The sequence below is a fragment of the Leptodactylus fuscus genome, chromosome 4, assembly GCF_031893055.1.
Source record: "Leptodactylus fuscus isolate aLepFus1 chromosome 4, aLepFus1.hap2, whole genome shotgun sequence".
Taxonomy (NCBI): domain Eukaryota; kingdom Metazoa; phylum Chordata; class Amphibia; order Anura; family Leptodactylidae; genus Leptodactylus; species Leptodactylus fuscus.
This window is the reverse complement of record NC_134268.1, coordinates 158358777-158371860: the sequence shown is the minus strand read 5'-3', so window position 1 is coordinate 158371860 and position 13084 is coordinate 158358777. Positions and strand designations below refer to the sequence as shown.

At 37.9% G+C, this 13084-nt stretch overlaps 1 protein-coding gene across 1 annotated transcript in view; it reads left to right on the top strand.

Moving 5' to 3' along the window:
* ULK4 (unc-51 like kinase 4) overlaps positions 1–13084 on the top strand; it is a 511681-nt gene that overhangs the window by 127353 nt on the left and 371244 nt on the right. The window contains exons 18-19 of the mRNA XM_075271240.1: positions 2115–2222; positions 6982–7065. Of these exons, the coding sequence (XP_075127341.1) occupies positions 2115–2222; positions 6982–7065 (192 nt within the window). The remainder of the gene's footprint in view (positions 1–2114; positions 2223–6981; positions 7066–13084) is intronic.

The following is a 13084-nucleotide window of genomic DNA, read 5'->3' as shown; positions in this document are numbered from 1 at the left end:
CCAAGATCCAATTTTCTATAAACTGACATCTTCACTGAGCTGTGTACTAAATGCATGGTTACATGTTCACACAAGTTTTCTTGGTCCCTGAAGAAGCCTTATACTTTTACAAGTAAGTGAACTTTAGTTCTGCTAAATGGTCACAGCCAGTCTCAGTGGGTATAACACTCTACTTAGTCACAATACAACAACAGCCCAGAATTCACATGATGAAGGCAACTGTTTAAAGCACATAACCCTCAAACTAAATTTAGACAGTATAAAAGCATATAAAATCCAAAGTCGACATGAGGTCAAACCAGTCTGTTTTGAGCTGCTTTTTCCATCTCCGTCTTGTTTAGACCTTTTGGTTTTTATAGATCTTTCTTAGTCATATCTTATACATGTATATACTGTGATTCAAAGTCTTGGATACAGTATCTCTAGTATGTGTAGTCTAATAAGTTAAAATTGATTGAAAAGGTTCTGATCCTTTGTTGAAAGCCCTTCTCTATTCTCCATATAAGAATGATACTAATATAATATATATTAGTATCATTCTTCATATATATATATATATATATATATATATATATATATATATATATATATATATATATATATATATATATATATATATATTTTTAAGAAACAAAAAATAAGAATGATACTAATATAATGATAATATTTTAACATTGACATTTTGATGCTTGAAGTTAATAGTCATTTCTTAGTTATACTTATTTTCTACCATAATTTGCAAATAAATTCTTTCCAAATCAGACAATGTGATTTGCTGGATTTGTTTTCTCATTTTGTCTCTCATAGTTGAGGTCTACCTATGATGTCAATTACAGGCCGACCTCATCCTTTTAAGTGGGAGAACTTGCAGATAATATGTACATGGTTCTACAGAACAGACTGAGTGTTATCTGTGTGTTTGCATAGTGACAGGCTTTATCAGCAAACTGTAATTTGCTGAACTGAATGTCCTGCTGGCAGAACAGTGAGTGATGTCACTTGTCCTGTATCACAGGTCCCTGGTTATGGAAACAATGTGTAAACAATGGGAAGAATAAGTTCACATAGCTGGAAAACAAAGCAGCATTGCTAAAGTAATACATTTAGGAAAAGTCTTCAATTTACATAAGCTACCAGTATAGATAGGATCCTTGAGATGGAAATATCTCTTTAAGCTATTAGGGTGGATTGTATCTGATGGGGTGGTAGAAGTCCTTGCTTTGTGCCAAGTATAAACTGCCTGAAGAAGGACTAGTAATTGGTTCATTTGCTACAAATGAGAATCTAAATAATTTTTCATGCAATTCTTGCATCCGTTCTGGAGTAGAGTTCCTTTTCTTTGCTATCCATAGGTAAAAAGTTTAAAATTTAAGGCAACTCCTTTAAGTTTTACATGATGTACTGTTTATGATGCACTCTAAGGGTGCATGCACACTACGTAACGCCGGGCGTGTATGAGAGCCGTAAACGCCGGCGTTACAGCAGGGCTGCCGAACACTTCCCATTCACTTCAATGGGAGCGCTCGTAAACGCCGCTGTTACGAGCGCTCCCATTGAAGTGAATGGGAAGTGTTCGGCAGTCTGCTGTAATGCCGGCGTGTACGGCTGTGATACACGCCCAGCGTTACTCAGTGTGAATGCACCCTAAGGAAAGAATCATAGTCTATGTATTTGGAGGAACAGTCCGTGAGCTAAACATGGCAGAAAATGGTTTTAGCTAAATTTGCCTTTTTAGCAGTGTGTGCTTAGTAACTAATCTGCTAAAGTCTCTCGCTGTAGTAAATATGGTACAGTAAACCTGTGAAGATATTTACAATAAAGGTGTATTTATTTTTGGTGTGACTGTGTTTGTATAATGCACAGTATGTGTATAGTGTTTGAAGCTAGTTTGTGGGTTAAACCTTGAGATTAGACCTTTCATTAATACATATGACTAGCTTTGATGTTCTCCTCCCAATTTTAGTTACATTCTCTTTTTCTTTGCTATGCTGTTTGTGAACCTTGGCATTATAATGTTTATTTGTCTTTATGAACAATGTAGTGTTAGGTTTCGTTCTACAGATTAAATTAATGATGGTATTTTCTGTTAATGTGTGCAATCTTTGTCTCTGTAGGCGATCACCTTGCTGACTGAGCTGATAAGGGACAATTTCAGGAACAGCAAGTTAAAACAGTACCTCTTACCATCTCTTGGAGAACTTATTTATACCATTGCTATTCAAGTAAGTTCATTTTATGTAGAGATATTAGTATGTATTCACAATATTAAATAAAAAATGTATATATTACACAAAAATTCTTGTTATAGTAGTGGTATTACATGAATCACAGTGGTCTGAGAATATGAAAGCTAATTTTATATGTTGAAGTATTTGCAATTCCATACCTTTGTACATTGACATGTGCACTTTGGAAGTATGTGCCAAGTTTCTCATTATAAAACAAGACAAGCATGGGCTGCTCATAACCACTTAAAAGTGGACCTTTCAACACGTATACTGACACAGTTCTTCTCATCTGCTAATAAGCATTGCTTCACTGATTCTTTTGCAGTTGGAATTTTTTCTCTAGCCCCTACAGTTCCAGTTCCAATCAATGTTGTTAACTTTGGTTTCTGACATGCTATTTAGTTTCTGTACTGCCAGGAGGGCGGTGTCAGGCAGGAGCAGACAAGGGGTGTGGTACTGAGCCCTGACACTGGCTGCCTGTGATTGAAGCTCTGAATCACACCCCCTGCCTGACACTGCCATTCTGACATTACAATGCTTAAATAGAACATCAGGCACCAAAAATAACTGTGCTTGTTTCTCAGGAATGGTGGTGGTGGTGGTGGGGCTAGAGAAAAAATCCCAGCTGCGCCTATTAACAAATGATAAGAACTAAAATTGTTTGAGGTGGTAAAGGGTCCTCTTTAAAGTGAATGTGCCACACTTGTCACATGCTGTTTAAGCTACAAGGCAACAAAAGTATTATCTGTATTATACAGTTACTCTATGGGTTTTTTTTGTGTGTGTAAAGGAGACCAAAATAATTGTATATTTTTTAAGTTCTGAACTTGCTGGTAAACAAGGTCATAGTAAAGTGAGGCCCCATTACAAGTTTTGTTTTGGGGCCCCATGGATACTTATGTTCCTGGGTGGAGACTAGCCCATATAATGTCTATCATGTATATTATAGAGAAGATGAATAATGTTACTCTCTCTTTCACACACATAAGCAGCAGCATGGAGGAGACTATACAGCAGACAGAGCAGCGTAGCTATGAGTCCTGCATGCAGTTGAGAACATAGAACATTTTCTAGAAGCAATGAGAGCAGCCCAGTTTGTGTGTTTCTCTCTCACTGTATCTGTTCATTCCTCCCCCATCCCCTTCGTAGACTTTTACGACTAGTAGCTGTAATATGAAAAGAAGAAGTTAAATTTAGGCCTAATCTGAGGCCCCATGTTGTGAAAACTCAGATTTTTTTCTGCAGATTTTGCTGAGGATTTTTGAGCCAAAGCCAGGGAGTGGATTGAGTAGAAGAGAGATGTATATTCCTATATATTTCCCAATCCTTTTGTTACCATTCTAGGCTTTGACTCAAAAAACCGCACCACAATATGCAACAAAAAATTTGCTTTTCCGCAACGTGAGGCCTCAGCCTTAGGTGGAAAAAGTCATTTCTCTGTAACAAGATATATTACAAAGTTTCTTATAAATGCTTGTGCAATTTATTTATGGGAAAAAGTTGAAGTGATTCTTACTCCACAAACCTTCGAATAACCAGCTTCTGAATGTTTCCAGTTAGTGTATACAATATATATTTGTTAAAGGTGACATGCATAAAGTCTCCTAGATATTGAAACCCCAAATTCTTTAAATAGAAATTCCATCCCTTTCATATATTACCCGATAACTGAATTTTTAGATTTGACGTCTTGTTTCTAACAATATCTGAAACTGTGAAGACGGAGTTAATATTTCTTGCCAGCTCCTAAACAATTAGATAGCAGCAGCTCCTACACTAGGGTCATAGAAATCAATAAACCCCATGTATTTCATAGCAACAACAGGACTTACATACTGTAGCACGAAGTTCCTGGATTCTTTACATCTCCTACTCATCCATTCCCACATGCAAGAAATGGTGGGGGTAAGGGGGGATCACAGAAAATAAGGGAATATACATTGTACTGTATGTGCTAGTTAATACCTAGGCATATTGTGTGACTATCATAGGGCAAAAGTTATTGTGGTTTAGTGGTTCAGCTACATATTAGATGTGAGAGTTAGATATAAAATGCTCAGCGACAATCTGCTGTAAAATGTTAGATGGATAGGGTTAAGGGATATTGAACTAAATTTTATGCTGCTTTGTAAAGTTTGACTTTGGTTTGCATAGCGGTAGAGGGATCGATTAAGGATTGAATAGCACAGACTGCTGTTTCAGTGAAATATTTTGCTCAATATAAGGTAACCCTAGACTGGCAACATACATTTCAAGTTTAACAGAAAAGCATTAAATTCTGCCAGTGTTTGGCAAGCATTTCTACAAAGATAATGATCCTGTCATTTGTTTCAGTGAAATCATTGGATGTCATCTTGTGCTTCACAGCAAGAGATATTTCTCAATGTCTCAACACTCACGTCTGACGTCTTTTTAGATACATTTTCCCTTATTTTCTCATTGTCATTGTTTCTCGTTAATGCACATTTTAATTTATGTTTTGCACCACAAGGAGTTCATTCATCAAGGTGACAAAGGCAATAGATTTAGGAATTGTCACGGTCATGGTTATTAGCCCTATTTTCTTTTTCTTCACTTTTGGTGTACATTTCTTGTAAGTTTCTTCAATCAAATTTGATTAGTCAACAGATACGGGAATACTAACATTGCTGAACGGATATAAGCATATAACATCCAGAAAATAGGACATCGGGGCCCAGAGGCATAGCTTAAAGCTCCTGGGCCTAGATGCAAAATCTGTGCCAGGACACGTCTAGCCATCGTAGGCCATTTATAGTACTACTGTCCCATTATGCGGCAGAGAGGCCTTTGGGTCCCCTCAGGCAAAAGGGCTTTGGTCCAGCTACAGCCACTACGCCCAATATGCCACTGCCATAGTTTTGCTGACTAAAGATTATCATAGCTATGCAAAACTAGCTAAATAATCTGAAATCAAGTGGCAAATATGACAACTGTTTGTCTTTGAGACAGCCAAGGCTTGTGTGACCCTACTATAATGTGACTCTACTTCCTGTGCTAAGACCTCTCTCATTTAATCACCCATCTTCAGCTCATATAAGCAGTGTGTATCTTTATACCATATTTTCCTTATGTTTTCTGCCTTTTCACTTGACTACAGCCATGAAAGAGAGATCATCTTGTTAAAGAGGGCCTTTCACCTCTTCTGCAAAGTCCATGCATGATTTAATAGACCCTGTTCCACTGACTCCAGCATTGTTGGAATTTTTCCTCTTGCTCCCACCGAGCTGTAAGTGCTGTTAGTTTTGATGCCTCATATGCTATTTAGGCTATGTATTGTCAAGTGGACAGAGTCAGGAAGGGGCAGGCATGGATTGTGACTCTGAGTTCTGACGTTGTCCATCTCTGATTGGAGATCTGTATCACACCCCTGGCCTTTTCCTGCTTGACTCTACCGACCTGACAATAGAGAGCCTAAGTAACATATCAGGTATCAAAATTAACAGCACTGATAGCTTGGGAATGGTTGGGGCTAGAGAAATAAAACAGACTGCTCTGGCCTCAGTAGAAGGACACCTAGAAACAGGTGTTAAGCATTGGAGGTGGTGAAAGGTCCTCTTTAATGGAAGCCTTATTGAAAGTCTATAGATCTCTTAGAAGCACCTATACCGCATCTTGTGGACAGGGAATAAGTGATCACTGATCGCTAGAGGTCTAATCGCTGGCATTCCTGTGATGATGAGCATAGGGACCCACAAGTTCCCCAAGTGCTCCCTTTGAATAAAGCAGTAGTATATTGTTATTGCTCCATTTTTTTATAGTCAATTTGGAGATCTTTGGTAGGCCATAGAATTGAAAGAAGTGTTCACATTTGCACCACTGCTACTTTCACATATAGCATATATAGGAATTTGTACACCCCATTCACTGGGGGGAAGGGGAGGTTGTCTTAGGGCTCGGACCTCCAGCAATTAGAAAGTTATTGTCTATTCAGTATATAAGGGGGTACGTTGATACAGTGGAAGAGAATTTCCATTTAACAGATCTGTTTAAAGGAATTCTATCATTAGTATCCTGTTTTAAGCTAAACCCATGTTGGAATAGCCTTAAGAAAGGCTATTCTTCCCCTACCGTTAGAAGTCTTCTCTGCGCCACCGTATATATTCCCACTTTCTTCATTATGGTAATGAGTTCTCTCGCAGCACTGGGGGCGGTCCTCCGCGCTCAAATAGCACTGGGGGCGTCCCCTGTGTTGCAAGAAAACTCTCCAGCACCTCCTCTTCTCTACTGTTCCGCCACAGGAAAATGAACGACTGCGCCCACTGCGCATGTCCGTCAGAGAAGACTTTTAAAGGTAGGGGAAGAATAGCCTTACTTAAGGCTATTCCGACATGGGTTTAGCTAAAAACGGGATTGTACTAATAGAATCCATTTAAAAAAAACAAACAATCAAATGAATTGCCAAATGTAATGTAAACATGCCCTAAATGTAGTCTAGTACACGTGTTTGAATATCTGTTGATAAATTATCGACCGTTGTAAATATGCATTTTTCAACAATTCACAAAAAATACATATATATTATAGACACACATAAATAAAATTAATTGCACATTTTTCACAGCACAGATTATCTATTAACTCCGTTATAATCTAGACGTGTTGGGTGCAGAAATACATTTGCCCTTTACATGTAAAGAAAAGAGAATCCATGGAAACTGTTAAATATTTTTTAATACCATTTTGCTGCGGAGTTGTTTATTACTGATTTATTACTACTTCTATTTTATTACAGGAGGAAAAAAAAGCTCACCCTAGAGAGATCTGGACCATTCCCCCGGCTGCGTATACTCTGCTAATGAGGTGCCTTCGGGAAGGGGTAAGGCTTCTTTATTGTCCTCTCTAGAAATCCTCCACTGTAATAACCCCTCAGGCATTATGTGAGAACTGTAGCCTGCAGCAGTGCAGTATCTTGTCAAGCAAGTATAGCTTCAGAATTTAAATAGCACTAACCCAGCAATGGACCACTGCGCAGGGAAAAAAAAAGATGAATTTACTTTTCCCTACAGCTTGAAATTAACACGTTGTTAATTAACGCCAAACCAAGACATAAGAACTAAATGTTCTTCTGAGACAGAATAATGCAGCTGATGATCATTGAAAGTGAACAGCCACAGCTATGAAGAAATCCATCGATATCTACAGTAAGAAAATAAAATGTCAAGTTCGAGATGATTGCGGTGTGACAAATCTCTCCTGTGTGGCCCTGTAAAGTATAAAACCGCGAGTCCACCGCCGCAGTCTCAATTCTTTTTAATGGTGTTAGAAAGGTTGCTTAAAACTGAATTTGCTTAAACATGAAAGCGCATCCCCTCGGCCCCAGCCTCAATTAGGGAGAATAACATATAATCACCATATAAATTGGTTGCTCTAGTAGTTTCTAAAAGCCCACTTGACATTGTTTCTGCTCTCGGCAAAGCCCAAGGCGAAAAACATTCCTCCCTTGGCTGGAAAATCTTGATAAACATTGTTCTTTTTGACATGATTATAGTTTGCAGATTGGTAAATGTGAGAACATTGCGAAGACCCAATACCAAAAAATGGAAAAAAAATCAAAACAAAACATTAAAACTTTATACCGTCTCCTAGACAACATTTTTACAAATTTTTGGACTCCTTCCAGGATACTGTAATGAACATGTACAGAGTCTTCATGTCATGTAGGCTCATAGATGTGTGTAGTAAATACTGCAGTTACATGATAACAAATTTCTTCCTCTTTCACAGTGGCAACTACTACACTTGATCATTTCTTAAGATATAGACAAGACAGGGCTTATCAATAGCAGTTTCTTAGTTTATTATTGCCTTTCCTATGGCATTTGTTTGGCTGATTTCTTCATATAAACATATGCGCCTAGTAGCTTCACAAATAAACTACTGCTACATTGAGCCAATTAATTAAAATTGGCAAACTAGATAAGATATAAGACTTTCTTCCAGGTTTTGCAGTGTAAATAGATCAACTGTGTCTTTATGGTGATGGAATACATGTTGTAAATGTTGACTATTAACGCTGCCATAAAAAAATAAAATCTGCAGTACTAGAGATACTTCTAGTTCCAAATGTAATACAGAATGTCTAATATTGCCAACATAGCAAAGGCTTTATCTTCAAAGTGAAATAAATCTGCTAAATGACCCTTTAAGGTATGTAAGGTAATGCGTAGACCGTGCATCTTTCCATCAGGCATATCTGCTTTGCAATCTGTCTTAAGGCTTTATTACACAGCTAGAGCTTGGCCTGGAGAAGTGCTGATCCACAGGAAATGCTCTCATTGCATTGGCCTAATTACATAGGCTAACTTAATAGGGGAGAAATGATCTCTAATGTGGTCAAGTCACCCATTTGGCTGTATGGATTATCTTCAGCACTCCTTGGTTACACGGGGCAATGTGCAGCCAATAATCTCCAATATTTATCCTGCATAAATGATGCAATAACCTGATCAGCCACTCTATTAGACAAGGGCTATTAGCGGGAATGAGCAGATTCCCATAGAAAACAATGGGATGTGGATTTTGGGGAGCATTATAAGTTATTATTAAGTTTATATTAAAATTTGATGACAACTGCTGACTTTCTTGGAGGATCGTTCTTGATATATTATTTTTTTTTAGTATTAACCCCTTCCTGATACCCACCTTACTGTTACGGCAGATGCCAGGTGGTTAATTATGGCGGCCTCTCAGAAGTCGCCCGATGTCTGCTGTTTTATCGATTGGTGCAGGCATTAACCCATTTTACCCATGGGACCTGGGTGTCGCTATTTTCCCGGTGATCACCGGCACCCTGAGCAAGCTCCGGGACCTGCTTCCCATTTCTATGACAGCCAAAAGCCTTATGAAGGCTCTGCGGCCTGTCATTTTATACTTTCTATTGCAGGCTACTCTATGTAGCCTGCAATAGAAATGCCAGATTTTTGCTATACATTAGCATTGTAATGCATTGCATTAGGGATTGGACCCCCTGGGCTTCAAGACCCCTAGGCGGTCTAATGTATGCAAATAAATAAATAAATAAAAAATCTAAAAATAATGAAAAGTATTACAAATTCAAATCACCTCCCTTTCCCTAGAACACATATAAAGGTACTTGAATACTGTGAAACACATACTCATTAGGTATTCCTATGTCCGAAAACGCCCGAATTACAAATCTATAAAAAATAGTTTTACCATACGGAAAACGTCATAGTAATTTTTTCACTGTTTTGCCTCTGATAAAAATTTGAACAAAAAGTGATCAAAGCAATAACAATTCCCCAAAATGGTAGAACTAAAAAGTACACCTGGCCTCGCAAAAAAAGACACTCTGTACATCCCCGTACATGGATGTATAAAAAAGTTACAGGTGTCAGAATATGGCGACTTTTAGAAAAAAAAAAAAATTTGGCACAGTTTTAGATTTTTGTTAACGGGTTAAAATGTAAATAACACCATGTAAGTTTGGTATCATCGGAATCAAACTGAAACCTAGAATACAGGTGACATGTCATTTTAGCTTGCACAGTGAAGGCCGTAAAAATGAAGCCCGTAGGAAAGTCGCACAAATACACTTTTTCTTCAAATCTCCCCCATTATGAATATTTTTCCAGCTTCCCAGTATATTGTACAGAGTAATTAATAGTATTATCATGAAGATGAATTTGTCCCGCAAACAATAAGACCTCATATGGCTCTGAGAGCGGAAAAATAAAAAAGTTATGGGGTTTGCAAGGGGGGAAGTGAAAAACGGAAAATGAAAATCTAAAAATGGCCGTGGTGGGAAGGGGTTAAAGGTCAGTGAATATAGCAAATTACATATCATTAGAAACTAGATAAAATAAGTCTAGGAGATATAAATATATAGCACATTTTTCTTTTGTAGTTAGTAGAGTATTTGTAATAATTATGTAAAAAAAACCAAAAAACTTCTCCACTTTAAACTGATAAAAGACCATGTTTTATAGTCTAGATATACAGTAAGAAATCCTTTCTCCAGACATGAGCCGGTTTTCCTTTAAGCATATTTTTCCTGTGATGTTTGTATCTATGTAAATGTGGAACCTGTCAATGTATATAAATGTAAATGCATATCATAAAGTAGCATCTCCATTCTTTTATAGAATGATCCACTCTGAATATCTCCTGTTATTTTTTTCTACTTACTGAGAAATGTCTCCATGTTCCCTTCTGCATGAGCTGTATTATACTTGACATGCTTCAAACCATTTTTTCTGTTGAAGTGGAGATACATTTAACATCTCACGTTTCATTAAATATCGAGAGAGACATTGTTACTGGTCCTTGTTGTATAGAGATTTCATCAATCTAAATGTGATTATTGCCAATGTACAGCCAGGTTGTTCCTTTTATTGTAAAGGGAATTCTGCTCATATCATTCTTCACTTGGATGTCGCGATTTGTACTGAAACCTCCTTTGTAAACCATTGGCCCAATCTGCCCTCTAAGGGTGTCAGATTCAGCGCTGAAAAAAAAAAGCCTCTCATTGACTTCAATGGGTTCCTTGGAAAAGCAACCCATTGACACGGCTAGTTTATACGTAGAGGAGAAGGAGAGAGAGATATATGAGGATGTCTACAGCATTAAATGAGTCACTGAGTCATTTCTGTCTGAAAAAAGCTGGTTAGTAACTCCTCATAACTGAGCTATGTTCTGATATAAAAGGGTCTCTCTATAGTAGAGGTTTCTCTCTGCTTCGAGGAACTCTCCTATTCTACCTCTCTATAGATGTCTATTGTGCAGATTAGGCAGAAGAAGACATAGAAGTAAAGAAACAGGCATTAACAGGCATTTTTCTTTTATAAACTATATTACAAAGTTTGTGTTCCCTTCACCTTCACTACTGATTTCTGAAAAATATGAATATAATAGGTATACTTGATTTAGGTTTAAGTCTTCTTATTTTCAGCCTATTACTCTGATCCATCCTGGGATTAGAGCAACAGCCTGTAAAAGTAAAGTAATGATGGATGCAGATGGAGCCCATTCTCTTTGCATCTGTCATCATTTACTGCACTGTCATAAGACAGACATAAGTTTTCTTCCATCTCATTTATTTACTTTTCAAACTGAATATAAAGTCCTGTAGGAATAATTTTATCTTCTGTTTGTAAAGTAAATAATCAAGGTGGAAGAAAGCTTCCATCTTATTTGTAACATTGCAGTGAAAGATGACTTATTCTCAGTCTACATCTGTTATTACATTAGTTTTATGGTCTGCAGATTTGAGATGAGGAGTCAGAATTCTGCCCCATTGTCCAATCCTGACCTTAGATAGGCTATTATTATTTAGCACTGTGGTTCCTCAGATGTCTGCAATTCATTGGATCAGGGTTGTTGTCAGAACTTACCTGATTTTTGCTGTATTCCTGGATACTGATTTTTTACTTGCTTTGCTGGTTATCCGATCTCTTGCGGTTTTGGCTTTATCTGTGATCTCTTGGACACCTATTCTTCTGCTGTCAATATGGATACTCCTCTGCTGTCCTGGTTTTGACCCGTCTTGTATGTTCTGCACTGTTTTGATGTAGGTCAACTTGTCTGGTCTTTAGTTTGCAAAGGCGTCTACTTCTGACACCAGTAGCCTGGGTCCGATTTGCTAAATTCATCCTTGCTGGTGGTGGCTCTGGGGGAAACCTTGCAGGCGTGTCAGACTGTACTAAGCAGGATGGTGATTTATTATATATAGCTTGTTTTACTTGCTCAGATCTCAGCAACTATAACTAACTATATACTTAGGCTCTAAGATTGCAAGGCTGAGGCCCCCCCGTGGTAGAAAAGTTGTTTGTTTGTTTTTTGTTTCAAATTTTGCTGTGTTTTTTTTGAGCCAAAGCCAGGAGTGGATTGAACAGAAGGTAGAGGTATAAGAGCTTCCTATATATTTCCTATTCCTATTGTAGCCACTCCTACTTTTCTGCAATGCGAGTTCTTAGCCTTAACCAGTGTACAGTGTCTATCAATAAGTATTTGGACACCCATACAAATGAAGATATCTGCGGTCGTGATGTACGTCACGCTTTCCGCCTTTAAATAGAAAACAACATTGGCATTAGTGCATTGGTATTAGTCGCATGCAAGATGTCACGAAGTGCAGAGTTGTCTGATTTCAAGAAAGGGGTAATTGTGGGGTACCACAGAAATGGGCGATCCTTAATGGACATAGCAAGCGAACTGAATTACCCAAAATCGACAGTGGCCAATGTGATTACGAAGTGGAAGGTGATCGATGATTGTCGGAATGTGCCCTGAGTCAGCAGACCCCCGAAACTGGGAGATAGAGACCGACGAGTGCTGGCCAGAGAAACCATACCCAACCAATTGCTCACATACACCAGGAGATTCAACAGGCATTCAAGAGTATTGTGTCGATCAATACCATCCGTAAGGAAGCATCTGCTGGGTTCTACCATCTATTGAATAGGAATAAAAGACAAAAACTTATTGGTAGACAGTGTATAGAAAGAAGGATAAATGCACTGTCTTACAGCAGGTAGATATAGTACAGTCTTTAGCTGCCCTTGTGATGCTATCATGGGTTTGATAACAGAGCAAAGAGAAATATAAAAGCCAAGATGGCGTCTAATCATTAGCTGAGGTTAAGCAGGATCGCAGGGATATGAGTGCCTTATGTATAAAAGAAGCCTGACATGTGGTAGACAATCAGGTGAAGGCCGCGGAGATAGGAAAAAGTGTTTTTGCTGGACTTCTTTAAAAAATATACTCTTTCTTAAAAAAAATATTATACAACTACATAGAAAATTTCAGTTTCATTCCATGTTCAAAGAGATGACTGCCATTGCATTGCTTACAGTCTAGTTAAAATGAGATATAAT